Raw genomic sequence first — 26,587 nt, forward strand, 5'->3', positions numbered from 1 at the left:
TAATTGATATAATATACAATACAATATTTATATAATAATTTACAATATAATTATATAATAGACACAAGGCAAAAAATTTCATAGGATAGACACATTGAATATTGTAAGTCAAATACAACCTCTCTTAAATTATTTCAGTTCAAATTTTTTAAGTTAAATTTATTTATATTTTATATCTGCTCTCAGAAATATATTTAATCACGTAAGCCTAAGTGAGTATATTTTGTTCCTCTTAATTATATGATACAATTAGAGAAATGACTAAATAATACTAATAATTTGATTTAGCCAACATAACCAGAAGAAATCTTTGAAGTCAATAAACTCAGTTTGTGTTTTGTACATAAAAATAATAGTTGATTGAATTTTTACTTTTTAATCTTTCACTGTGACATCAAGTACTTTTGGTGTTAGATGCATCTTTTTGATTGAATCCTTGCACACAAGAAAAATAATCTAACATATAGCTAGAAAGTCTTTTCTATTTTTTTTTCTAAAATGTTCAGGGCCTTCATTAAGGTAATGCAGTATTTAAAGCTATATTCTTCAGTATTTGATATAGACAAAAGTTTGTGGGGAATATATATATATTATAAATATATTATATATATTATATGTAATAGTTCAAGGAAGAAAAATGAAACTATGAGATAGCAAGCAAAAGATGTATCTTTAACATTGAGAATCACTAAGTTTTCAGCAAGGAGTGCTTGTCTGCGTGAAATAGTCTAAATTAAGTATGCACCAGCCAGATTTATGTGACTGATTTCCCTTTAGCTACTTTTCATCCATTCTGTGGTTGAATTACAGGGAAATATCCTTAAGTGAATCTGATTCTTTTATCTCATTGTTTTAAAACTGCCATCTTCTTTTCATCACAGAAACTAATTTTGCAGACCATAACTTTCAAAATTGCACTATAAATGTGGTTTTGACCTCTTTTTATGTAATATCTACTTAGTTGTTTTAATGCCCACATCTAACAACATCCTGAAATGACAAGGACTGAGACCAAGGTATACTGGGAACCCTGCCCACCTTGCCCTCCTCCATTAATCTGTGGGCAAGTGTGTTCAACATTTCTAGTTCATCTTCTGGACAGTTGGGAGCTCATCTACTCAGTCTGCCTCCTCGTTCAACAATTTATCAGATAAAAAACAACCATGACATTCAGACAAGGAAGTTTATCTCTAGTGTTGCAAAGAATGTTAAGGATAGGACCCACCCAAAATTCAGGTAGATAAATGAAAGATTATCCTAGAGAAGTCCCAAGTGGTAGGACCATTGACTTTAGAAGCTAATCACTAAACTGGTGGTTTCCTGGAGATTAACTGACTAATTCCTAATGTGATCTGTCATCCTTTTAAATGTAAAAGACTTCCTGAAGAATCATGCATTTATTATAGAGCCATAGGTTTGTGTTAGCTGTTCTAAATTTTTGATCAAACAAATAACACTAGAACTCCTGATTTTCCCTTTAACAACTCAAGTGTATTCAAATTATAAATTGAAAGATATTGAACTCTTAATCATTCAAACTTTCTGATATTATCAAGTTCTATAAACCTATTTTGGGTAGGTAACTTTTTCAGTTTTTATCATGTCTAATTTCCATTTCAACATTGGAAGAAGAAGATATATCCCTTCTTTTGTATGTGCTGTTTAGTATTTATGTAAATATATGTAAGAGGAAAATGAGTAAAACATATTTCAGAAAGGGTATTAGAATATGAATGTAGCTAATGCTATTCATGGAAACCACTTAGAAAAAACTGATTCATTTTCTACAAAGCTGTATAGAATGTAATCAATGCTAAGAAAAAACAGCCTAGTAACATTGTGGAACTGGAAATTTAGAGTACATCTACATACCAGTATGATTACAAGGGATTTTAACATATGCCACTAAATTTATTTGCACATTTTATATACCAATTAGAGGTCTCAACCTTCCCTATTTGCCCTGGGTTATCTTCATATAGCAAACTATCACACCAGGAAAACTCCATTCCTAGGTAAGTGGAGATTTGTAGTCTTGTGACTTAGTAGCTGGAACTGCATTTTCATGCATGTAGGCCCAGATGGACGAAAGATTTAGGCCACTTTTTGGCATCATTCCCTCCTAGTTCTGTCCCCTAAAGCAAATCACCTGTTTGTAAGGTCATACTGCGTTTTCTTGTAAAATGGGAGTAATAATACTTTCCTCATAAATATTTTGAAATTAAACAAAACCAGAAATGTGAAATATATTCTGATATGTAAGGTACTACAGAAATACATTATCCTTGACTAATAAATTTGCAGCATCAGTGTGGGTATTTACAACACTTTCTACATGACTGTTGCTCAAGATGCCTAATAGTTAATTGTATATGAACTGGTGTGGAGTACAAATTTCTATATAGTTAATGATAGCTATTGCTGTAAAGTTCCAGAATATTTCTGAAAACTTCTTACATGATGAAAATGTTCATTTATATAGCTTTTCTTTCTTCTTTAAACTGTTATTAAGATGTTTAGAAAGTAATATTCGTATATATATTTACATATACATAAGTAAACATATTTGCTTAATGTAAAGTTTATAAATTACTTTAAAAGGCAGATTTTGATTTTTTATTGGAACTTATCTATTTCAAGTCTTATCTTCTCTACCTTTTCTTCATTTAATGAAAAAGCCAGTTGGAAACAAAAAGATTAATAGTAATAAGGTTGCCATTCTAATAATAAAATCTCTAGCCAAAGTCCAATCTTTATACAAGGAAATGAATGTATTTCAAGGCGTATGCCAAATCCTGTAACTAATATATGACAAGGGGTTAATAATTGTAGCAGGTGCCGTCTATGCCCTCAATAAATCTCCCACGGCCTCCCCACCACTTCCAGTTATTTGCTACTGGCAGTCTGGTGGCTACACTGTGTAAACTTAACTATCTCTGGCTGAGGGATACTTTCTGGCCTAAGAAGCGTGCTCACCTTTATGGAGGAAAAGCAAAAATCCCTGAGAGTTATTACTCCCTAAAACAACTCCTCCATCAATAATGAAAAGAGAATTGATTTTAAAAAAATACCCACTTTCTGAGCCCTTAGGTAATTGAGCATTGTTCTCTATTTCTTTCCTGTGATCCCCAGAGGACTGATGTCCAGTTGACCTCTCTAATTACTGGCCTAATAAAACATATGTATCTGTTCCCTTTTCTGTGTGTGAAAACCACTAAACCTTCCAACCAAGTCACTTGCATTTCAATCCTTAATTCAGAGTCTATTTGGGAGGATCACTCAAATCATAGAAATAACGTTGGATTAAAAATTAGGTTATATAAACAGGCATGCCTGTATGCACATATACAGGTCAGGCTCTGCTTCTGTATGTCAAGAAAGGAATTATTTAATTTTTCTCTAAGCTAGTTTATAAGAACTATTCCAAAGGGAACTTAGCTAAGAGTTGGGGGTTACTGAATCATTTTTTAGATTAGATGGAATTTATTACTTAACTTGGTCTCCAGAGATTTGTTTTGAATGTGAATAATGAAGTGAAAATCATAGAATATAAGGAATGGCAGGGTTTGGATATTGACCTGTTGATAGAAGAGGCAGGCCTTGGGGATGTGCTATAATGTTCACTTCTGCTAAGGACTGCTTTGGCATCTCCTACGTAATGAAAGTTTCTGACACTTAGTCAGAATTGATTTCATGGTATTCCACCTAAAAATGGAAGATCCGCAGGGTATGAGGAGCGCCATGATGTGCATTCCACAAATTCAATACATGAATTCAGAAGTAGGTAGGGTATTGATTATTACTGACTATTCTCATAAAGTCATGTCTTATACCCAGTTCTACCCTGGGTTGCAGGGTACACAAAGGGAGGTGCTCATTCATTCCAGCAGGCACTGGTGGGCAAACTTACAGAGGAACAATTAGTCCCTCAGTGTCTCATTCAAAAGCTGTGTAGGGGGTTGTTCTCCTTGAGTTAATGGGAATATGAGTGTTCAATGAACGAAGATTAGCCCCAGAAGAAAGGAAAGCAAATTAAACCCTTATTTTGATTTGAATTGGGAATGAATACAGTGTTCACTATTCACTAAATGCAAGTGAAGTTAACATGAAATAATTGAAGGAGACTAACTTCTCTGTGTGGCAAACAAAATCCCATGGCAGTTAGCACCTAGAAATCTCCAGGAGTAGAGTGGACAGGGAGGTGACCATTCATCATACTCTAGGGGCTATGGGGTTTTTCAGTAAATGCTGTATCAATGTAGATAAATCTTCCCAGAACCAATAAATAGCCTTTTGTCTTTTCTACCTTCTATTATAAGTAAATGCTATTCATATAGTTATGTATATCTTGAAAGTAGTCACAGAGTACTTCGAGCGCCTGTGGGATGAAATGTTCGAAAGAAAAATGTAACTGTATATCATTTACATTCATGAGAAAATTCACATTAGATATTTGAAAGGCAGGTCCCCAGGAGGCAATAGAGAAATCAAGAACAATATTGTGCCAGAACTGCCACTCTGGCTAGGACATCAGGGAGTTTATGTTAGGTAGAGTGAAGGAAAGTGATTTCCAAAGAAAAGATGTACATGCTCTTCTATGTGTGTTTAGTTTATTTATATGTGTGCATCCTCTGAAAAAGAAGTATGTTCTCAGAATTGATAACCAGAATGGTTGGCCCTGAAATTTCTGAAATGGGAAACTGTCACAAGGCCATTTCTTTTACTCTGAATCCTCTGAATAACACTTTGCCACATGATTAATACACTTTCTAACTCATCTTTTTATGTTTGCAATGAGTAAGCTAAAAATAGTTTGCACTCAACTATCACTTTACATTTCAAAGTCCAACTTTGTAACATTGAGGATTTGCATACACATTCCAAAGTTGCACTTTTCTACAAGTGCATTTCTTCTGAGAGCCTAAAGATCAGTTATATCATTAATGCATATATGTAAATGATAAGTGATATATATCACTGAATGATGGGGACAAATCCTGAGACATGTGTCACTAGACAGTTTTATCATTGTTTCATTGTGCAAATACAGATTCTTACATAAATCTATATGGTACAGCTTCATTACTCCATGTGACCTCTTGAAGTAATAAAAAAAAGACACAGCAGATAGACAGTGAATGAAACTATAAGTAGGAGCACACACTAAAGTAATGATAAATATATGGTAAATACAGAAACAAGTCATTTATTATTATTATTAAGTATCATGTTCAGGACGTAATTGTATGTACTGTTCTTTATGCTTTTGGCAGCACAGTAGGTGTGTTTACACAGGCATCACCTCAAACCACATGAGTAATTCAATGCACTATGACATGATAGCTATGATGTCATTATGTGATAAATATTTGTCAGCTGCTTATAGTCTTATTGGCCATCTCTTGTGAAGGTAGCCTGTCATTGATTGAAGGTTTGTTGTGTGATCATGACTGTGTATATATGTGAGAAGAGGTGAGAAGGGTGATATCCTTGGCTGAGGTCATTTTAATGTAAAAAGAGTTCTTCACTTATTTTCTTAGTCTAAACTATTGATGATAGCCGCTTGATGGCTGTTAGTCAAGGTTAAGCATATTTACATCTCTTCATTCATTGTATTTTTAGTAGATGTTTAAGCATATCATTTTTCCAGGAGACTGCACTAAATTTTATTAAGACAACAAAAAAGAGCACTTCAAATTATTATTCCTTTTGGAAGGCTTTTTCTATAATATCCCTGAAATACACTTAAGGGTACACAAATGTAGTAACCAATCACCCATTCATTCACTGTATTCTTGCAAATAAATGCCTCCCCTGTACAAATACACACATACAGAAGATTCTGAAAAATAGACCATGAAAGTAGACCATATGTTTTCTCCAGTGTATCATGAAAAAAGACTTACCAAAAATATTTCATTCATTTCTTTATTAAAGTAAATTGATTAAATTAAGATGTAATTAAAATCTTCATTGAATAAGATCACTTATCTTAGCAGAATGATAAAACTGGAGAATTTTAGGAAGATGGACTAATATAAACAAAAAGAGACATCTTTAAAATAACCTTGTTTGCTGCTTTGTATTTAGTGATTATGATAATGATAAAGCAGCTATTGTTTATTAGTCCCTGGATTCTTATGAGCTGGTGCTGTCAGCAATTTATATAAATAAATTTATCTTCATCTTAAGCTTGTGGAAAACCTACTATTATTATTCTCACTTTACTGAAGAGGAAACATAAGCACAGAACAGTTAAATAACTTGTAGAAAGTTTCTTTCCTAAAGAGAAGCACAATCTGAATTTAAATGCAGGCAGAAAAGCATTTCAAGATGGCAGAATAGAGGCACGGGACACTCACCTGCTGCTTTACAAATAAAACCCAAAACAAAAGATATATAGCTGAATTAATATCTGCAATTTAGTATATATTAATTAAATAATTTTTTATAGAAAAATTTAAAAATCTGGGCAGCTTGGCAATAGAACATGTACTCCTAGGTACGACTGCTTCCTTTTGAGGAGTCCACAGACCCAGTGGATCACTGATTTCATTTTTGCCTGGATATGGGTGGATGGACAAGGAAGGCCAAGGCTATGTTGGACATATGAGCTCAAGGAATCCATCTATATGCAAGGTGAGCTGCTAGATTGAGTTGTTCGCTCTGCCCCAGAATTAAGATCTTTTGTTCACATCATGCAGAGAAAGAGAATTACTGTTATGGAGTCATGGCTGTTTGCTCTTGGTCTCTTTTCACAGATCCTCTTTCTCTAATAGACAGGGGAAAGGCAGTTCTTGACAGCAGCAACACTCTGCTTTGATCTCCACCCAGCCCCTCCTTCCCTGGATGTTTTACCAAAACTCTGTCCAGGGTCGATCTGCAAGCCAATTAAACTTCTCTCAGTCTGATTCAAGCTGACAACAATCCTGTGCTTTTGAGAAATAATATGAAAAGGGTACTCATGTTGAAGTCAAGAGATCTGGGTCAAAGGCCAAGCTCAGTAATATAATATTTGTGCACTGTGGGGCTACTACATGAAGTAGTGTTGCATGATTTAGAAGCTTGCCTGCTCCTTGTGCCACTAGGCCTTGACTTTTACATTTGTCTCTGTTGTAAAGTCTTCTCTCCCATCTCAATGTGAACTTCTGGGATCAGAGATCTTGCCCAATTTTCTCAATTTACATTGGTCATTGTAGAAAGTGGGAGACTGTGGATTTTGGTGCAGTGTTCTTTCCACTGAACCAGTCTTCACAAGTGTGTTCAGGGGATTATCAGTCTTTGGAGAAGCTCTGCAGAAGGCACTACTCATTACCTCTAAGTGTGGTTTCAACATTCTGCCTTTATTCCCTCCATACTGCTAATGACCCAGCCTTGACCTAGATACACATAGGGTTCATCATTTTGTCAAAGGTCACCTACATTTAGAGGGTACAGAATGTAAAACAGCACTTTAAAGAATATGAACACTTTGTCTTCTGTGGCTATAGAAATGTTAGCTGATTTCTCTGAGCCTACATTTTATTTCTTTTTCCTGAGTATTTTTAAAAATCAAAAACAAGACATATTTGAGAAAGCACACCTTACAATACAGACAGGTTTACAAAAATGGGGTATGGTTTATGTTAATGTGAAATCCAGATGTGGGAAGCTGATTGGGTCTACTGTTAGTTTGAATGTAGGAAGCAGACACATAATATTGAGAAATCTGAGATATCTCAAAACCAACCCTCGGAGAAGCAGCTCATCAGTTCAGCAGGTGAATTTTTTGTGTGCAACTTGTATCTCCTTTGACAGTTTTAAAGGGCTGCGGAATAAAGGTAGACCTCTTCCATGTCATACACCATGGCAGCAGCATCCTCAGTGCCTGCATAGTTAGCGAATATAACAGTTCCTCAACAAAGCAAACCTGATACAAGTTTCTGCAACTGCTAAAAGCTAAGGAAGGGCACTTCAAATACTAAGGTGTAAAGGGCTTTTCTATTCCCAGTGAGCTCTCCCCCCCCTCCTTCTCTCTCTCTCTCTCTCTCTCTCTCTCTCTCTCTCTCTCTCTCTCTCTCTCTCTCTCTCTCTCTCATATATATCCTTTTGAATTTTTTTTATTTTCAAATTGCAGCCTCTCAGTTTTAGAGGAATTTCCCAGTTTTGCAGCATGATTGTTGCCAGACAACCACATTTTCCTCTTGAAGCAACTCCTATTTCTGTGAGGTCAAGTCTGCCAATGGGAGCACATATCAGGGGACAGGTTGATGGAAGAGAAGGTAAAAGGTCCAATTGTACAGGGAGTGGGGACCATGAACTTTAGCCAACTAGAACAGAATGGAATAGTGTACATCCTGCTGTGTGTGCTCCATGATTTATTTTTTCTTACTTCCCCCAATGCATAGCTTTGAAGGAAAGTATGTTCTTAGTAGAGATTTTACAGCTGCATGATTTTAGTGTATTTATAGAAACATTTATCTATAGATATAAATATGTTATTTCACTAATTTTTCACATAGGTCAGAAATTTCACATTTCTACTGAGAGAAAAGGATATTTGTCATCATCTCTGGTCCTGGAATCTTAGATTGGCAAGAAAGTGATTACAACCCATCCAATTTTCTTGACCAGATTTTTAGGAGAGATAGAAACTTTAGTAATGCATGTCTTATCTGTGCTTAAAATACACCCAGTTTTCCTGACCAGCTTTGCAGGACTGGGAAAATTTAATAATGTATACCATATGTATGGTATACATTATTAAATTATATATATAGGGCTCTTTTTAATTCAGAATGCTTTATTACAAACATAATTATTTTATTTCTAGAAAAATTAGAAACACATGATAAGGTAGGTATTCCTCCCCCAATATTCACTGCGAATAACTTAAAAATGGGCAGTTATAAGACTTGTGCCTCAAATAGCATCAATAGCTATTGGCTGAGTTGGGACTCTGAGAACATAGGTATTGTTTTCTATGGGTCCTGCTTCTGGATCAGGCTTTTCTAAATTGTGTTCCATGTGACATTCACCCTTGGAAAAGCACTGTGGAATGGAGGATACTGAATATCCAGTAGCTGGTATGTGCTACATTTCTGTCTTTATATTTTATAATGTGCATCAGCATTATGAGATTAAACAGTAATGTAGAGGATTTCAGCAGCCACTAAGAAATCCCTCAAGAAGGGAAGTATTTCACTGTATATAACCTTATATTTTGCATAATACTTGACTGAATGGTTCATTTTTCAAGTCCCACAAGCACACCATCTAGCTTTGCAACATTTTCGGTTAAATGTAATGGAAGAGGAGTCCAAAAAGGAAGACAACCTTCTTTTCTAATAGAAAGGGAAGTTACTTTTTTATTTGCTCTTTTAAAATTAATTTTATTGGTACTTTTTAGGTGTACACTGTAATGACATTCATCATTGGAAATTTGCACCTTTACATAATCCATCTTGGTTCTTATTTTTTCCCCATTCCCCTGCCCTCCCTTCAACCCCTCCATCCCTCCCTATCTACGAAGAATTTGTTTCCATTTTTTCATTTTCTAATATTAATTCCATTTCCTTTTTTCCTTTTCCCTACCCCTCCCACTTCCCCTTCCCCTTTTCCCCTTTTCTTCCTATTTCACATTATCTATTATACCTTTTAGTCCTTATTTACACTTTTAGTTTCTCACACTAGGGAAACTATTCAGTATTTACACATGCATGTCCTATTTATTTCACTTAAGAGTATGTCCTCAATGTGCATCCACTTAGCTATAAATTTGAACAAAATCTCCTGAAGTAAGCATTGGAAAAAATTGTGAAGTCTGTAAGACTGGTTACTGTGATGGAAAGCACAGGATCAGGATTTGGATGTTACTGGTCAGTGGAGGGATTTTTCTGCCTCTTTATAGCCGTGTGCACTTTGTCAGGTTACCTAACTCCTTCCAGCCTCAGCTTCTTATCTGTAAAATGCAAGAAATGATATTACACAACTCATATGCCTTTGAAGATTAAATGAAGCAACGCATGTACAATTCTTGACAGAGTCTGAATCCTATTCTGAATTTGATAAACCATGTTATTACTTGTTTTCTTGTCTTCCCTTTCAACCTACCTCCTGGTATCCTATTCTTTCTCTGTCTCTTCCTATTTTTCTGTCCCATATACAATCCTAAGACTTTGCTTCCAGCTCCCTTTTTGCCCTGATGTAACAGGAGGAGGCAGACACAATGCCTTCAGACAAAGAACAGGAAAGACAAAAGAGTAAAATGTGCTGAAAGTTAGACAGCTGAACTTGTCCCCCCAAGTGTGGCAAAGAATGGTGTTATAAGACCAGTCACTCTTGATGTGTATTATTGTCTTTTTATTGTGTTTTAACTATGTGAAAATATGGACCCAGTGATGTCAACTCTTCAGGTGTAAAAAGAAGCCAGAATGTCTTTTACGTGGGATTTCTTAATTTTTAAATACTTCGTGGGTTTATCTAACTGTTGGACCAGCAGCTAATGACTTCTGGTTCAGAGAATTTCCACTTTTCTGCTTTTATATAGAATTGACAAATTGTAGGTTTAGAAGGACTTAGGTGATCTTCCAGTTTAAATTTCTGCTTGATCAGAAATACTATTATGTCATAGGGTATAATCTAGCTACTCCTTATAAACAGTGCTTCTACTTATAGAGAACTAGATATCTCATGGAGAAAAGACTTTACTTTCTCTGTTTGGGTGATCTTCTTGGATCCACCTGTGAACTCCTTTAGGTAGTTACTACTCCTTCCAATGTGATTTCCATAAAACTCATTACTTTCTTTATGTCACAAAGCTATTAAGTGTCCATAGGTATTGAGAATGGAATCCTAGATTGCCTAGGTGTCAAGGCCAGTACACTTAAGTACTGACTAAATAGCTGTACTTGTCAAAATGCTCAGGGCTGATATTAAGCTGAAATTTGCTGCCCTGAAATGTCCACCCTTTAGTCCTAGTTTTGTTCTCCTGAGACACAAATAATAAGTTTAATCCTTCTTCCAGAAGACAGCCCTTCAAATATTTGAGGATGGCTCTTCTCTGCCTGTTGAATCTTCTCTTCCCCAGGCTAAACATACTTATTTCTCTCCACTGACCCTCATAAGTCCTGTCTCCCCACCATTTCATCAACCTTATCCTTCTCCCCAGGAGAGCGGTTCAATATGTCAAAGTGCCATTTAAAGCATGATGCTCAGAAGAGAACATTATCCCCCTCCATGACCAGATCCTTCCTCATTCTGGCCACTGTGCTTTCATCGATGCAACTTGCGTTACACTAGATTTTTGGCAGTTATATCAAAATGTAACCAAACAGTGACTACCAGCCCAGCTTACCATGTATCATGTTGGTTTAGCTTTTTTTTAAACTGGAATTTAGATAAAGCTACTTTTTTCCCACCACACTAGTACTCTGAATTAATTTAAATAATCCAGTTCTTTGAACCTAAGTACAAGACTTATCAATACTCTTATTAAATACTATTTCATTAGATTTATTTGCATTTTAGCCTATATTGCTCTACTTTGTTTTTTCTTTTACTATAGCAAGGCAAGCAAAGAAAAAAATTTCCTGTATCTACTTTTTCTTAAACATATAATGAGATAAAAATTTTATTATCTATAGCTCTGATCTTACTCCCCACATCAGGCTGTATTTTCTGCAAAACAAAACAAAATGCTTTGCACACATACTTGCTTATGAAATTGGTATAAATATTAGTGTTTTTATTGTTTCTAGAATTTGTGAGGAAGAAATCTGAAAATAGCCATGCTTTCTCTTTTAGATAAACATATTATACTGTATAAATATAATGTGACATATATATATTTCTTTTCATTCTAGGTATCTTTTATTTTTGCTATATACAGATTCAATCTCTCCCAGCTTTTTGTCAATTCAGATGTCACATCAAATAGTCAATATTCTTGAGCTGAGAACTGAGGAGTAGAACTTAGCACTTAACTCCAGGTCAACTTTTAGCCTGGACATTACCATACTATGGTCATGAATTAAATGCCCTTTACCTGTTTTTTTTTTTAATAAATAAATTTTATTAGAACATAGCCACCCCCATTTTTTTGTGTCTTATGTGTGGCTGATTTTATACTACAACAGTACACATGGGTAGAAGCTACAGAGATTTAGTGATCCCCAAGGCTGCCAGTATTTCTTTTACAGAAAAAGTTTACCATCTTATGGTATAGCATTAGTAAGTAGTCTGTACATTCTGTTGTTTGACTCATTACTGAGAATTGAAACTAGCACAATTTCTTATCCCTGTGCTAAATAACACTGAATACAAAATCGATCAAGCTGCTTGCTCTATGAAATATTTTCTTGTAGAAAATAAAACTTACTTTTTGAGATTATCTTCAATACCTGTATCAAGCGGCTATCTTCACTATATGTATTACTCTAAATCTATTATGCTGTAATCTCTTCCTGATCTTGATCAGGTCCTCTTCTTGTAAAAACAACCTTAAGATCCCCCAGAGCAGAAAATAAAACCCTAGAAATATCACCCACTGACTTCTGAGAAAGTACTAGAACTACGCCAAGTTTTGTTGCCCCTACCTATATTGTGTCTGGTAAACTTAGGTTCACCTGATGAGCCTGTATTTCTTGTTACTTTTTTCTGGAAATGGGAGGTCAAAATTATAAATCCTCCAAACTATCATCATATCTGATATGGTTTCAATATGAAGTGTCTACCAAAAGTTCATGTATTGAGGGCTTGATTCCCAGTACTCAGATATGGGATCTGGAGAAGTGATTGAATCATGAGTAATTTGACCTCATTAATGGATGAATCATGGAAGAAAACTCATCTGAATGGCCTATTAGAAGGTGGCACCTGATTGGAGAAATTAGATCACTAGAGGCATGCCTTTAAGGGTATATCTTTCTTCTGGCTTGTCCACTTTCTCTCTGCTTTCTGGCTGACATGAGGTAAGCAGCTTTCCTTTGCTATGCCCCTTTTTCATAATGTTTCTACCATGAATTCGGCCAGCCATGGACTGAAACCTCTGAAATTGTAAGCTAAAATAAACCTTTTCTGTTTTAAGTAGGTAGTTTGTCTCAGTAACAAAAAGCTGATCCATACAGTGTTACTTACCTATATTTTCCTGTTCTTATTAACATACTGTAAATACCGAGAATATGCCTATGACATGTAATTACTTGCAGTTTGCAGATAGAGAAATAGACACTCAAATAGGCTGGAGCTATGCTTATGTCACAGATCAAAATGGGAACAAAGTAGAGAGAACCTTCAATGATAGGTGTGCATTCAAGTCTCATGTTTTATTCAGAGTTATGACCTGAATTATGATAACTGTTCATCGCCTCTTTACTTCAGTTTTCACAGCTATGAACTAAATGGCAGGACTGAATCATCTGTATGTCAATAGCGCATTTCAATGCAGAAGTTCATTGAAAATATTATTCAGTACCCTCAAAAAACATTTCTTTATACTGGTCTCTTTCAGCAAGCCTTCATGGCCTCAAGCAAAAGACATATGAACAAGGCTGTATTGATCACTAAGCTGAATTGTATATTTTGCTTTCTCTGATAAAAAAATAAAATGTAGAAATAACTTTATTTCCATAACAAACATATTTGCATTTATTTCATGCTGTTAGTGACTTAACATATGATCAGGCCATGTCTAAGAAAAGAACGAATGTTTTTTCTATGATCACATTAAACACATTGTGTTATATCTTTCTACTAATCTATCATCTATTATGACTGTTTGTTTTGAGAGGTTGGCATAACAATCATCTAAGTGATGGCATTATATTCTGAAAACAAAAAATATGATGGCACAATTTATCTTGCTACTTTGCCCAATTTAATGGCAGTTGGGATTTCCTAGTATATAACAGATTTTTTCAGTTCATAAATATTTTATATTTTAATTTATTATGGATTTAGGTTGATAGTAAATAACTCCATGAATTCTGAGGTTGGAAATCTGTTGTAAAAGTTAATAAGAATCTTCTCTTCCTTCAGTGGATTTTTATCACACTGAAATAAAACAATGGAGCTAGCTTAATTAAGTGAATTGGAGATTTTTAATTTATCTGGTGCAGTTAATTAACTGGTCAATTAAGAACAAAAGGGTAATTAGTGCTGAGGACATTTGTTCTGATGATGAACATGCTATCTGAAAATAGATCTTGATCTATGAAATTCTTTAGTGCCAAAGCAGTGTTGCTATAAATAGGGAAAAATTAAAGCCTAAAAGAAGCCACACACTTGCAGCAAAGTTTTCCTGATATATGAAAGCAACACAAGTGTGTCACGATTAGAAGGAGACCCATATTATAAAGTATTATTCATTCATTGACCATTCTCTTGCCCTGCATTTAGAACAGAAATCAAAACCACTTAGTCTTTTTGCTATTGGTAATGTGAGAAAATTATTTCAGATGTTTCAAAGAAAATAATGATAAGGTATGATTTTTAATCAACCTTGATATTTCTATAAACACTGTGTATCAATATGTATATTTCCCCATCACCTGGACTGGTATCACCTAGAATTATTTACAGGAATTATGGATCACTATATTGAGAGTGTTGGACAAGAATAATTTTCCATTTCTGGCACTTATCTTACAATGTAGTATTTTAGAGCATATTTTCTACTCCCTATAGGTTAAGTGTAGTTGATAAGTACCAATAAGAATCATTTATGAACTCCTTTCAAAGATTTATTACAGAGCTATGTGTGTACATCAACTCTGCATTTTTAGTCAAGAGAGTTATCCTAGTTTTCATTGCAAAGGAAAGTTTACAAACTCCTTTGTAAAAAAGAGATAGTTGCCATCTCTCATTTTGAGTACTACCATTGGTCCCTATGCTTTCTGGGCATACCAAAGTGTAACATGGAAATAAACTCCCAGAATCACCCTGCTGCCCAATATCTAACCAATATTTGAATTTTCATACTCATTCCTGGTTTACTGGATATTGTACACATTTATACACTGATAGACGAATTTACGGTCAGGAGATAGACTGAAAGATAGTTTTTGTTAGTTTTACACAAGTGATTATTTTGATCCAAATAAAGAAATCATTGGTGTTAAGTACAATTAGTGTCAAGAGTGATTTCTCTGTCACATAAATGATTTCTAAATTGTATTTGTTGGGATTAGATGCAGGGATACACATGGTTAGAAGAGGTTATATTAAGACAGGATTCACAGTCTGAAGCTACATAAGTATACAAAATCCCATGTTTTTCTACTTAGCAAATTGTATTCTTGCTGTTGTACATATACATGGGGTTAGAATAGTGCAGTTCTGTAATCTTTGTACTGAAATCCTTACAATCAAATGCATTTTAGAGTTTAAAATACATTAGATAAGGGATCATCAAAAAAAGAAATTCCAAACCTCCAAATCCATAAAGGTTCAGATAGTAAATATTTTCAGTTTTACAGGGTGTATACACTCTGGTGGAACTATTCAGCTCTGCCTTTGTAGCACAAAATAAGTCATAGACTGTACATAAATTAGTAGGCATAATGGAATCTAATGAAAGTATTTACAAAGGTGGGCGATGGGCCTAATTTTTCCTATGGGCTATAGTTCCTGATTCTGTTTTAATTTTTTAGATCTTAGAAAGGCAAGGCAGTACAAATGTACATATATGTGTGTGTGTTTATCTTTGCATGTATGTATGTATATACATTTATATCTGTATTTGAATATATATATATACTGTATATATACAGTATATTTGTTTGTCCTAGACACAATAGGCAATATTCCTTCATCAACTAGTATTTCCACTTTAGCAGAAGTATAGAATTATTCCTACTAAGTTGGAAAAAGTTGTATTCTATTACACATTGTTTTGGGAAAAGTTTTTGCCACCAAATTTATATGTACATTTCAACTCTTAGAAACTTTTATTTGCAAGCAATGGATTGTGGACTTCTACATACCCATTTCTTTTTTTTTTCCATTAAGTTTATTGGTACATTTACATTCATCATTGGGATCTTGTACCATTACATGAGTATTTTGGTTCTTTTTTTTTTCCCCATTCCCCTGCCCTCCCTTCAACCCCTCCACCCTTTCCTATTTGCAAAGACTTTCTTTCCATTTTTTTCCTTTTCTCATATTTTTTCTTTTCCCTTTTGTCCTTTCCCCTACCCCTCCCACTTCTCCTGCTCCTATAGACTTTTTCTTCCTATTACACAATATCAATTATACATTTTTTAAATTACAATATCAAGATCTAGGAGACCTTACCACAGATTTTACAGAATTTAAAAGGATATAGAAAGCATATTACAAAAATCTTTTTTGAAATAAATTTGACAACTTCTAAGAAGTACCTTGGAAGACAAATTAATGAAACTAACTCTGGAGGAAATATAAAATTTGAATTGCACCTATTAAAGAAAGTATATTCCTAGCTTGAAAACCTACCTATATGACAACAGCAGGCTCATATACATTTTAACTGATAGATTATATCAAACAATTAAAGCACAAAAAAGAAGGAACACTTCTTCCCTCATTTTAGGAACTCAACATTGTGCTAATCCTAAAACTGGATAAAGATAATAGAAAAAACAAGTATGAACATAGACAGAAATTTGTTTAACAAAACAAACTATTAGAAGTCAGATCTGGCAGGATGTAGAAAGTGGTTTTATTATAGGGATGACAGTGTTGGTTCAGCATTGGAAGATCCACCCCCAAAAGTCATCATTTTAACAGAGGAAAGGAAAAAGCCATATGATCCTGTCACTAGTTGGAGAAAAAGTATTGGACTAAATTCTACAGCTGTTCATGGTAAAAGCTATCAGGAGACTAGAAGTAGAACAGAACCTTCTCAACAGACTAAAGACATGTACTCCATACTTCCAGTGAGAAAGCCTTATATGAATGGAGAAGATACAATGCTTTCTCCTTAAGGTGGAGAACAAGGGCAGATATGCTTACTCTTTATCTGTCCATTAAACTTTGAAACCTAGGCCCCACTAAAACAGTCTGGCAATAAAATGATACAACTAGGATAGGATTGGCACGGCAGAAGTAAAATCTTTTTATGTAGATGAAATGATCATCTACAGAGAAAATACTAAGAAATCTCTAGGAGCCCCTAGAACTTGTACTTGAATTTAGCAGGATTAGAAAACACAAGGTATATATAAAAATTCGGGTCTGTGTATACATGCTATAAATGAAGAATTGGATATGGATAGTGAAATGTAAAAGATATGTAGGAGTACAAAGGACCTAGAAAAGTTTAAAAAAAAAGACAGAAAAAGACAAAAAACAGTGTTGGAAGACGTTTAGTACCTAATTTTAAGACCTCTTCTAAAGCTACAGTAATCAAGGCAGTGTTGGGGTAAGGAAAGACATATAGATCATTGGAAAAAAACAGAGAATCTAGAAATAGAACCACACATATATGGTCCACTGAGTTTTGAAAGATTATTTAACATTAGCATTTTATAGAATATAAACTCAATTCAATAGCTGAGGAAGAGATAGTGTTTTCAGCAAATGGCACTAGAACATCTGATATCTGTATATAAAAAATTAATCCCAATCCTTTATTTCCATACATAAAAATAACTTGAAGGGATCTATGAACCTAAATATGAAAGCCGAAAAGTATAAAACTTTAAGAAGAAATTATAAGGGAAAATGTTTATGAATTTAGGGTAGGCAACTTCCTAGGATACAAAAAACATGATATGTAAAAGAGAAAAATTGATAAATGAGATTCCATCAAAATTTAGAACCTTAAATGACATCATTAAAATGGAAAGTAGTCCTTAAACAGACCATATTTACAATGCATATAACCTATGACCAGAATATATAAAGAACTCTTACAGCTCATTAATAGACAACCCAATTAAAAAGAAACACAAGAAGATGATAAATAGCCAGTACAGCACAAGGAAAGGTGTGCAACTCTAGAATTAGAAAAATACTAATCAGTACAAAAACAAGATTGAATTATACACTCATTAGGGAGATGAAGTTCAAAGTTTTAAAAGCCTTGTCATGACTTTTTCTTTTTGTTGGATTCTCCCCCTTTGCGTTTAATTTGTCACGCCCAATGGATTCATTCTGCTGGGCTTCCTGGGGTTGTGATCCTCATTGTCTTTTCCTAGGGTATTGTCTAAAATTTTTTGGAGTGCCAGTTTGATATTCATGAAGTTCCTGAGGTGCTCTTTATCATGAAAGTATCTTATTTCTCCATCAATTTTGAAAGATAGATTTGCAGGGTACATCAGTCTGGGTTGGAAGCTGTTTTCATTTAGGGCTTGAAATACATCACTCCAAGCTCTTCTTGCCTTGAGGGTTTGCATTGAGAGTCTGCTGTGATTCTAATGGGCTTTCCTTTGTATGTGATTTGTTTCTTTTCTCTCACTGTTTGTAGAATTTTGTTCTTCTGTTGGATTTCTGGAATCCTAACTATTATATGCCTATGTGTAGATTTTTTTTGATCCAAGCTAGTTGGAGTCCTATATGCCTCACTTACCTGTATGTCAAGTTCTTTTCTCCTGCTTGGGAAGTTTTCTGCCATCACTTCAGTGAAGAGATTTTTTATGTCATCTGCACTCTCTCCTCTTCATTGACTCCAGTCAGTCTTATGTTATTCTTCTTTGCATTGTCTAGAAGCTGCTGGATTGATTTCTCATGTTCCCTTACAATTTTAAAGCAATTTTTCTTTTCCTGGTCACTAATTGCAATCTTTTCTTCTATATCTGAAATTCTATCCTCACATTGGTTCATTCTGCTGCACAGACTTTCGATGGAGTTTTTAATCTCCTGGAAATCTGTTTGTATCTGTTTTATGGATTCCATTTGTTTCCTATGTTGGAATTCCATCATATTCCTCAGATCCTCTTATTTTTTTTATCTGTGTCCTCTCTAGATTTATTAATCATGTCTTGCACCACGAGCACAATCTTTGCTGTTATCTGAGTAATTATTTCTGGTTTCATTTTTCCCAGATCTTCTTTTGTTGCCAGTTCAGAGAGTCCAGGTGGTTGAGTATCAGATTGTTCCATCTTGTTTCCCTTTGGGGTTGCTGTAGGTGATCTGAAAGTCTATTTTTGAGGCTTGTTTACATGTCTTCTCATTTCCACGGCAGGGAGGTGCTTCTGGTGCCCACGTCGCTCACCTTCTCTGCCCTAGGAGCAAGGGATGGTGGCAGGGGAGCTTCCTTCCGAGTGCTGGGACCACCTCACCTTCTCTGCCCTAGGAGCGTAGGATGGTGGCAGGGGAGCTTCCTTCTAGGTGCTGGGACCGGCTCAGCTTCTCTGCCCATTGCGTGGCTTCAGAGTCTCCCAGAGTCCTTCTCATGCAGCATGCAGCCAGTTGAAGTCACAGAAGGTGGTCCCACATGCTGGGGGGCTCCCAGCAATGTGCTCAGGACACTCACTTCAGCGCCATGACCCTGGAAGCTACATAACCATTTCTGAAGGACTTGAAATTGTTACTTTTGCTCTGAGAAATTCCATGAGGAAAAAAATGAATACATATGGTCTATGGGAGATCACATTCATCCAGGAATAATAGAACAATAAATTTAGTATTTATGGTATGAAACAATGCACACATTTCTCTCGGCCAAAATAGCACTTAAAAGATTGTGTGGTCTATAAATCTCACCTAAAACAAAATATTGGTGATACATTTATAAAACTATTTTAGAGCTCCTAGAATTTCATTTATAAGTAACCTTCTTTTATTAGCCCATTTGGCCTTAAATGCTAATGCCCTTTTGGACTCCCAAGAACTTTTAAGTAGGTTGCATGTCCTTGACCAGCATAAAGTTTACCACTGAATAATTCTGCCCTAGTGTGCTGTGGCTAAATAACCAGACTTTTTTTATCTGGGTTGTTTTTATTGAACAGGAGTATTCTTCTTCCTTGGGCAATTTAAGCTTTTACAAATGGTATCTGAGGCATATATATTAGCTATTTCAGCTAGCTTTATACAGTAATGTCAAATAAAATATCTTTTGGGCTTTGCCCTTATTACAGTATGCAGATAAGCAGTCAGATCCTAAGCAATCAATATTTGTGTATATATTATCCATTGTACTCAACTGAACATTAGAATGTTAGGGATAGAAGAAATTTAAAGATAATTTGTAAGCCCAACTCTTCAACTTTGAAGGAGTAAAGTGACAGTGAAAATGAATATAAATGAATTATCCAGTACTACTCAGCTAGTTAAGAGAAAGACAACAGTAGAAGCAAAGTCTAAATTCCCAGTTCAGTCTTTTTCTCCAGGAAATAAGGCTGCTCAGGTGTCACATACAAGCTCAGCTCACATTACTAATCAACTGCCAAATCTAATCCCAGCCCACACTACTGAAGAAGAGCTCTGCATTAAACATCACACCAACTGTTAGAGCAAGTATGGCACATAATGTTGATTCTCAAGGTAAAGTATGAAAACTCTGGCAATATAATGGAGCCATTGATAAGTGCATTCCTCGAGGGGTTTACAACATGGAAGTTTGCTATAGAGTCATTAGGAAAAATTTCAGGTAAATTCAGGATAAAAAATAAAGGTAGAAGTCAAATTATTTTGGTTCCAGGAAACATAACACAGGTTGGATTAAGTGAAAATTTATTGATTGTCTCATACATTTTTGAGTTCCAGGGTTTTAGGCATGGTTGACTGTTTCATAATTCTGTGATATTAGGAATGATTATAGGTGCTTAGTGGTTTGTTTATTGGCAGTACTGGGGATTGATCCTGTGGCCTTGCACATGCCAGGCAACTGTATCACTGAGCCACACCCCCCAGCCCAATCACAGGATCCTTAGATGTCAGAACAAATCACAATGACACTTAAATGTGTTAAAGGAAAAACTCTTTTCTTATACCTCCAAATGAAAGAAATGCCACACAGGAGATTGTGTTGAGGAATAGAAAAACAGAAAGCTGGGGCTGTTGGAAGAAACTTGGGTATGAAAAGTGAACAAGTGAGATTGTGTATGTTGAATAACTTGCCAGCCTAAGGAAGAAGGATTGTTCCTTGAGCTGTTAGATATTTGGGTGTCTCTGATACTTGTAAACATACGCATTATAGCGAAAGATTCTTAGAGACTAGTGAAGGAAATATTTGGGCTGAAGATTTAGCAAACTGCCCACAATGGGGAATTGAGAGCTTTTAGTCACCACTTCAAGCTGAATCATGCTAGAATATGAAAACACTTATTAAGTAGATTAACATGATAATATAATAACTTAATGGAAAGTTTATACTTTTGTCTTAATAATATTGACAAATGTTCTGACTTTAATTGTCATGAGTTTCAATTAAGTCACACACTTATCCTTTTAGAAAATATTATAACCATGGGAATTGATTGTTAATTGACAAAGACCTATCAAAGGTTCCAAGTCTTTCTTTGGACCAAGCAGATGGAGAAAATACTACTCCAGTTATGTGGACTGAAGGTATATAGGGAGATGATTCTTCAAAGAAAGTCATAGAATTTTTATCACAAGAAAAGGACAAGATTATTAGGTAGGGAAAAATGATAAATATTCATTAAATAAGTGCATCATATAATTTATCTTGCAAACTGGACCCTTTTTTGGTAAAAGGACTGCTATTAATAATTCTGTCATGACATTTGAGTAAAGGCAAATTGTCCTGGGAAAACAAGCATCTGTGGTCATGTTACTATTTCACAGCTTTGAAGGAGGATTTCTGTACAAATTACATAGCATCTATATGGAAATAACACATGATTCATGTACAGAGTGAATAAGGAGGACATCATGTTCCTGGAAAATTTTGTCAATAAGCTACTTGCCAAAAGGTTAGAAGTTTATATATGGCCTTGAATACCATTCCAAGGAGTTTTGATGTTTGTGCAACGGAGTGTGATTCAAAGTTTCAGAATACTGGCATAATTGAACCAAATCTTTTTTTTTTTAGGAGGAAAAAGTTGGTGGTGATATTGAAATAGATAGAAAGAAGAAAGATTCAAGGCAGGAAAAGTATCCAGAGATTTAATTTTTTCAATAGTGCTATTCTAGTTAAAACTGTTATCAACCCATTCTTGAACTACAAAAGTAGTCTTTAATTTATTGGCATAATTCTACCTGTTTCTCCCTCCCTTCCTTTCTGGACAGCAGCTAAAGATGTAAGTTAAACCTTGATCCTGTCCTACATAAATTCCTCAATTATAATCTGAAATTACAGTACTCATTCTTAGAGACTACAAGTCTTACATGTTTGAATCTCTTTCTCTTCCTTCAACATTATCTCTATGAATATCAAACTGGACTTTTTCCAGGTCTTTGAAGATGCAGTCAGTTCTGCCTTGGGACCTAGGCATACTCCTTATCTTTTGTTTAGAATGTTGTTTCCATTATTCATTCATCCTTATCTCAATCCTTGCCACTCTATCTTCTTCATTTTTGTGCACAGGCTCTTTGCCTTCCAAAGAGCTATTCATATTTTAAGCTTCAGTGGAGAAATGCTACCTGAACCACACTCTAAATTTCATAGGGCTCAAATTTTTTTTCTTTATAGAGTATTATCTTACTTACTCTTAATACAAGTAATTATTTACCTGTGTGTAAAGTTTTTGTTTGTGTTTGTTTATGAGTTTTATTTTATTTTGCTATTTCATCAAGACAAGAAAAAACAGCCAGAATCAACAACAGGGATAAATGGTTTTGGGTTTGCCAATTACACTTAAGTGCGTAATGGCTTGATGGAGAATATACATCAATAAATAAATATTTGTTGATGAATTCAAGAATGATACATGATGTAAATGTAAGACATTAAAACAGCATCTGTGGTATGAAAAGGAATGGAAACTAATGTAAAATATGAGAATATTTAGGAAAGGACATTATCAACTCAATATATTAGAATGCCCTGAGTATTGTTTATTTTCATTGTAATTTTTATCCACTGTTATAATTTGAAAGCAGTTAGATTAAATTTTATAAAGAAGTTTAATTTGATTCAGTGTTTTTCATTTAAGTTTCCATGACTAGAGGCAGAAATACAGAATTTTTAAAAAGGAATCTGGGGATGGGGAGTGATAAGAGGGAAGAGAAGGGGAAGTAAAAATGATCAAGGTGCGATACATATACATATGTTATATATGTATATAAATATATATGTGTCTATGTGTATGTGTATATATATATGCATGTGTCAATTCCCTACAATGAACTTATTTATTATATATCACAAACATTTTAATAAAAGGGAAAAAATATAAGAAATTTGCAAAATATTTATCATTTACTAGCTATATACTTAAATTCACATACTTTTAAAAGTTATTTGAACTTGTAATGCAATTATTTCTATGAAAATAAAAGTTTGTAAGGGATCTTGTCATTTGAGATGAAGTATTATCCAATATAACCTAGATGAGTTTATTCTGAGTTTATTATGAGCTTATTTTTAAGTTTATGAATTTTTATGAACAAACCGGATTTCTTTCTTGAAGTAAAGGCCAAACTAACACTTAACTTTGATTTTATTTTTCTTTGAGCAGCTTAAATGTCAAGAAAAATTAGAGAAAATTATGATATAACCCTTTTGGAAAAGCATATGCATGATAGCTGAAGAAATGTATTTCACTGCTAGAATGTATTTCTTGTAGGCATTTTGTAGCACAATATTATTTTTAGTTTGATGTTTTAGGAAAGATAATGTTTCTTAATGAATGTTTTCAATAATAGTGACAAAAACACTTAGAAAAAATATATATGTGTGAGTATGTATGTGTGTGTGATAGAACAATATTATATCCTATGCTTAATAACTAAAAATAAAATAATAAACAAGCAACAGAATTGTGGAAGTTAGTTTAATATGTTCTATTATCTTCAATATTTTTAAACAACTGAATTTAAAATTAATGAAAATTATAATCCTCATTGAATACATTCAGTTGAATAATCTCAGAAACAACAGATATCATATATGTTTGAGATATGAACTGAAATTATGAAAATATAAACCAAAACATACATATATATGGCACATACATATATGTATATGGTAGTCATTTGGATTGCTTTATTTTGAGTGATATTTCAATGTTAAATTGAATCAATTCCTAATAATCAAAACATATTAAAATACTGGTGTTTATAGATTTGTGATTTCATGAAAATTTTTTTCTTTCAGACTCTTAAAATACAGACTAGAAGATAGACTTTTTATTCCTGCTGATTATATGGAAGAAATTTTTGACCTCATAAAGTGGAGATGAGGTTGCTATGGAAACTGGTAATTCTGCTGCCACTCATAAACTCTTGTGCAGGTAAAGTGTTCTATTATTATGAGTTTAGCTTGATAAGTATATTGGCATTGTATTTCTTTCTTGAAGTGAAACAATTTTTAAAGTGCACAATGCCTATGTTATTTGAATGACTAAGTGATAGACTTTTGAAGGTTACCTTTATGATGAATATAGAGAAAGTTTCATCTTTAAAAATACATCAAATACTACTTTCATCAGAAACTAACATTATTATATTTATAAATGGTCAAAAATGCAAAGAGTAAAATTGTGATGAGATGATTACATAATCAGTAAGCAGTGAAGATTTATAAATTTAATTTATAGTGGCATCTTTAAAAACCTAAAATGGAAACGTATTCAGAATTCAGGACTTATTTTATAGAAATGCTACTTTGAAATAGAGGCAAAATGGTATAGAACAGTGGTGGAGAACCTAAGGCATGGGTGTCTCAACAGGCTATTAGTATCATGGAAAAGCACTAAAAGGTTCGCTGTCACTGGCATAGAATGTTACACCAGAATTTAAAATGACCTTAGAAATGTTTTCATTCCTTTTCAGTTACTAAAAAGAGACTAAAGCATGTTCTTATCTTTCACTTAATATAGCAATAGCTGTGTATCCATTAACTTTTGCTTTGTAATAAACTGCTTTTGAATCAGAGTGGATCAAAATAACAATTACCTATGTATTTAAGTGATAGGCCTGTCTTCTAGTAATTTAGGTTGTGCTCAACTGTACTGAGCTTTGGATTTTGGTCATGTGTACTGCCTCTGTGATCAGCTAGAGTTATCAGAGATTTAGGTAAAATATGCCCAGCAGAGACAGTTGGGCTGCTGTGACTTTGATTCAGATGGACTTTCATCCTCCATGAGCCTGGGTTGTTTTACATGATAGCTCCTTAGGGTTCCAGAAATCCAAGAATTCAGTGTCTCTTGATGCCAATGCTTAGAACAACTACCATGTCATTTCTGTCTCATTTTTTGACCACTGAAAGTCACAAGATCAACCTAGACTAAACGGATGTGGAAATATTTTCCATCTCCTGATAGAAGAGCTGCACAGTTACACTGTGAAGGGGTATGCAGATAGTAAAGGGAGTAATAGTAACTGCTTTTGTAAATAACCAACCACTGTCATTCAGATCATAGTTCTATTCTTAATTTTCAAGTTGTTACAGAGCATGGATAATGATTAGATCAGCTGATTGCCAGAAAAGCCCTTCTCCCTTTATCATTCTCCTTCTCCCTAACTGTATGATGAGAGGTTACTATTAACACTTCATATTTTCATATATTTGTAACAAAACAATAATATAGTGGGACAACTACAGGGATAAAAATAATAGCTGACAAGCCAGAAACAGAGTAATTGTAAGAGACATATATTTAGTAGCAATCCTAAGAGATGGAAAGATATGAGAGCGCTAAAATATTCAGAAATCAATCAGAAGAATCAGAACACCATGCAAAGGTATTTTTACAACTAGGGAATCCAACAGCTAGAAGTACCACAGTAATATTTACCCTGAGTTATTACACTGTTTTGATTTACATCACATCTAAGCTTGTCATAAAGATTTTGCATTAAATAATAATGTCTTCATGTAATAGATTTAAGAAAAGGCAGAGCAGAATCATAAAAATGTCTGCAAATTACACATGTGTGAATAAGAATTCTATGCCTGCCCTTAAGTTTCAGCTTTCTGTAAAAATTCAACATTAACATTTTGCCCTTTAAATATGTCTATTAAATTAGCATAGGATGTTTTAAAGACCTTTTATGGTAAATTTTTAAAAAACATTGTTATTCTCAGAATATATATCAAATCCGAGAAACACTCCACCTCTTCTGCTTTCTCTCCCCTTAAATCCTTTTATTGGTACATTTTAGGTAAACAGTACATTTACATTCATCATTGGGTGCTTGTACCTATACATGATGTATCTTGGTTCTTATTTTTTTCCCTATTACCTGTGCGCCCATCACCCCCTATTTACATAGAGTTTGTTTCCATTTTTTTCTTTTCTCGTAATTTTTCTTTTCCCTCCTTTCCTTTCCCCTTCCCCACTCACCACCCCTACCCCATTGGATCTTTTCTTCCTATTTCAAATTATCAATAATTCGTTTTAATCATTTTAACCCTTACTTGCACTTTCAGTTTCTCACACTAGAGGAACTATTTGGTATTTACACATGTGTGACCTATTTGTTTCACTTAAGAGTATGGCCTCAATATGCATCCATTTAGCTATAAATGTCTCTAGTTTCTCATTCTTTGTGGCTG

The 26,587-nt window shown here is 34.3% G+C and overlaps 1 protein-coding gene across 6 annotated transcripts in view; it reads left to right on the plus strand.

Moving 5' to 3' along the window:
* The window catches only part of Cntn6 (contactin 6), a 338,831-nt gene that overhangs the window by 37,527 nt on the left and 274,717 nt on the right, over positions 1 to 26,587 (plus strand). For 4 of the 6 annotated variants that reach the window (XM_087182026.1, XM_087182027.1, XM_087182028.1 and 1 more), the window contains exon 1: positions 24,188 to 24,320. Coding sequence is in view for 2 of the 6 variants with exons in the window: in XM_004854219.3 (XP_004854276.1) it covers positions 24,266 to 24,320 (55 nt within the window). In the remaining 4 variants the exon portion in view is untranslated. Of the gene's footprint in view, positions 1 to 24,184; positions 24,321 to 26,587 lie in introns of those variants that run through there. The other 2 variants (XM_004854219.3, XM_004854220.3) reach the window with 1 other exon arrangement.

The sequence above is a fragment of the Heterocephalus glaber genome, unplaced genomic scaffold, assembly GCF_053883595.1.
Source record: "Heterocephalus glaber isolate CG9 unplaced genomic scaffold, H.glaber_assembly_v1.0 deba00001472, whole genome shotgun sequence".
In the NCBI taxonomy this organism is placed as follows: domain Eukaryota; kingdom Metazoa; phylum Chordata; class Mammalia; order Rodentia; family Bathyergidae; genus Heterocephalus; species Heterocephalus glaber.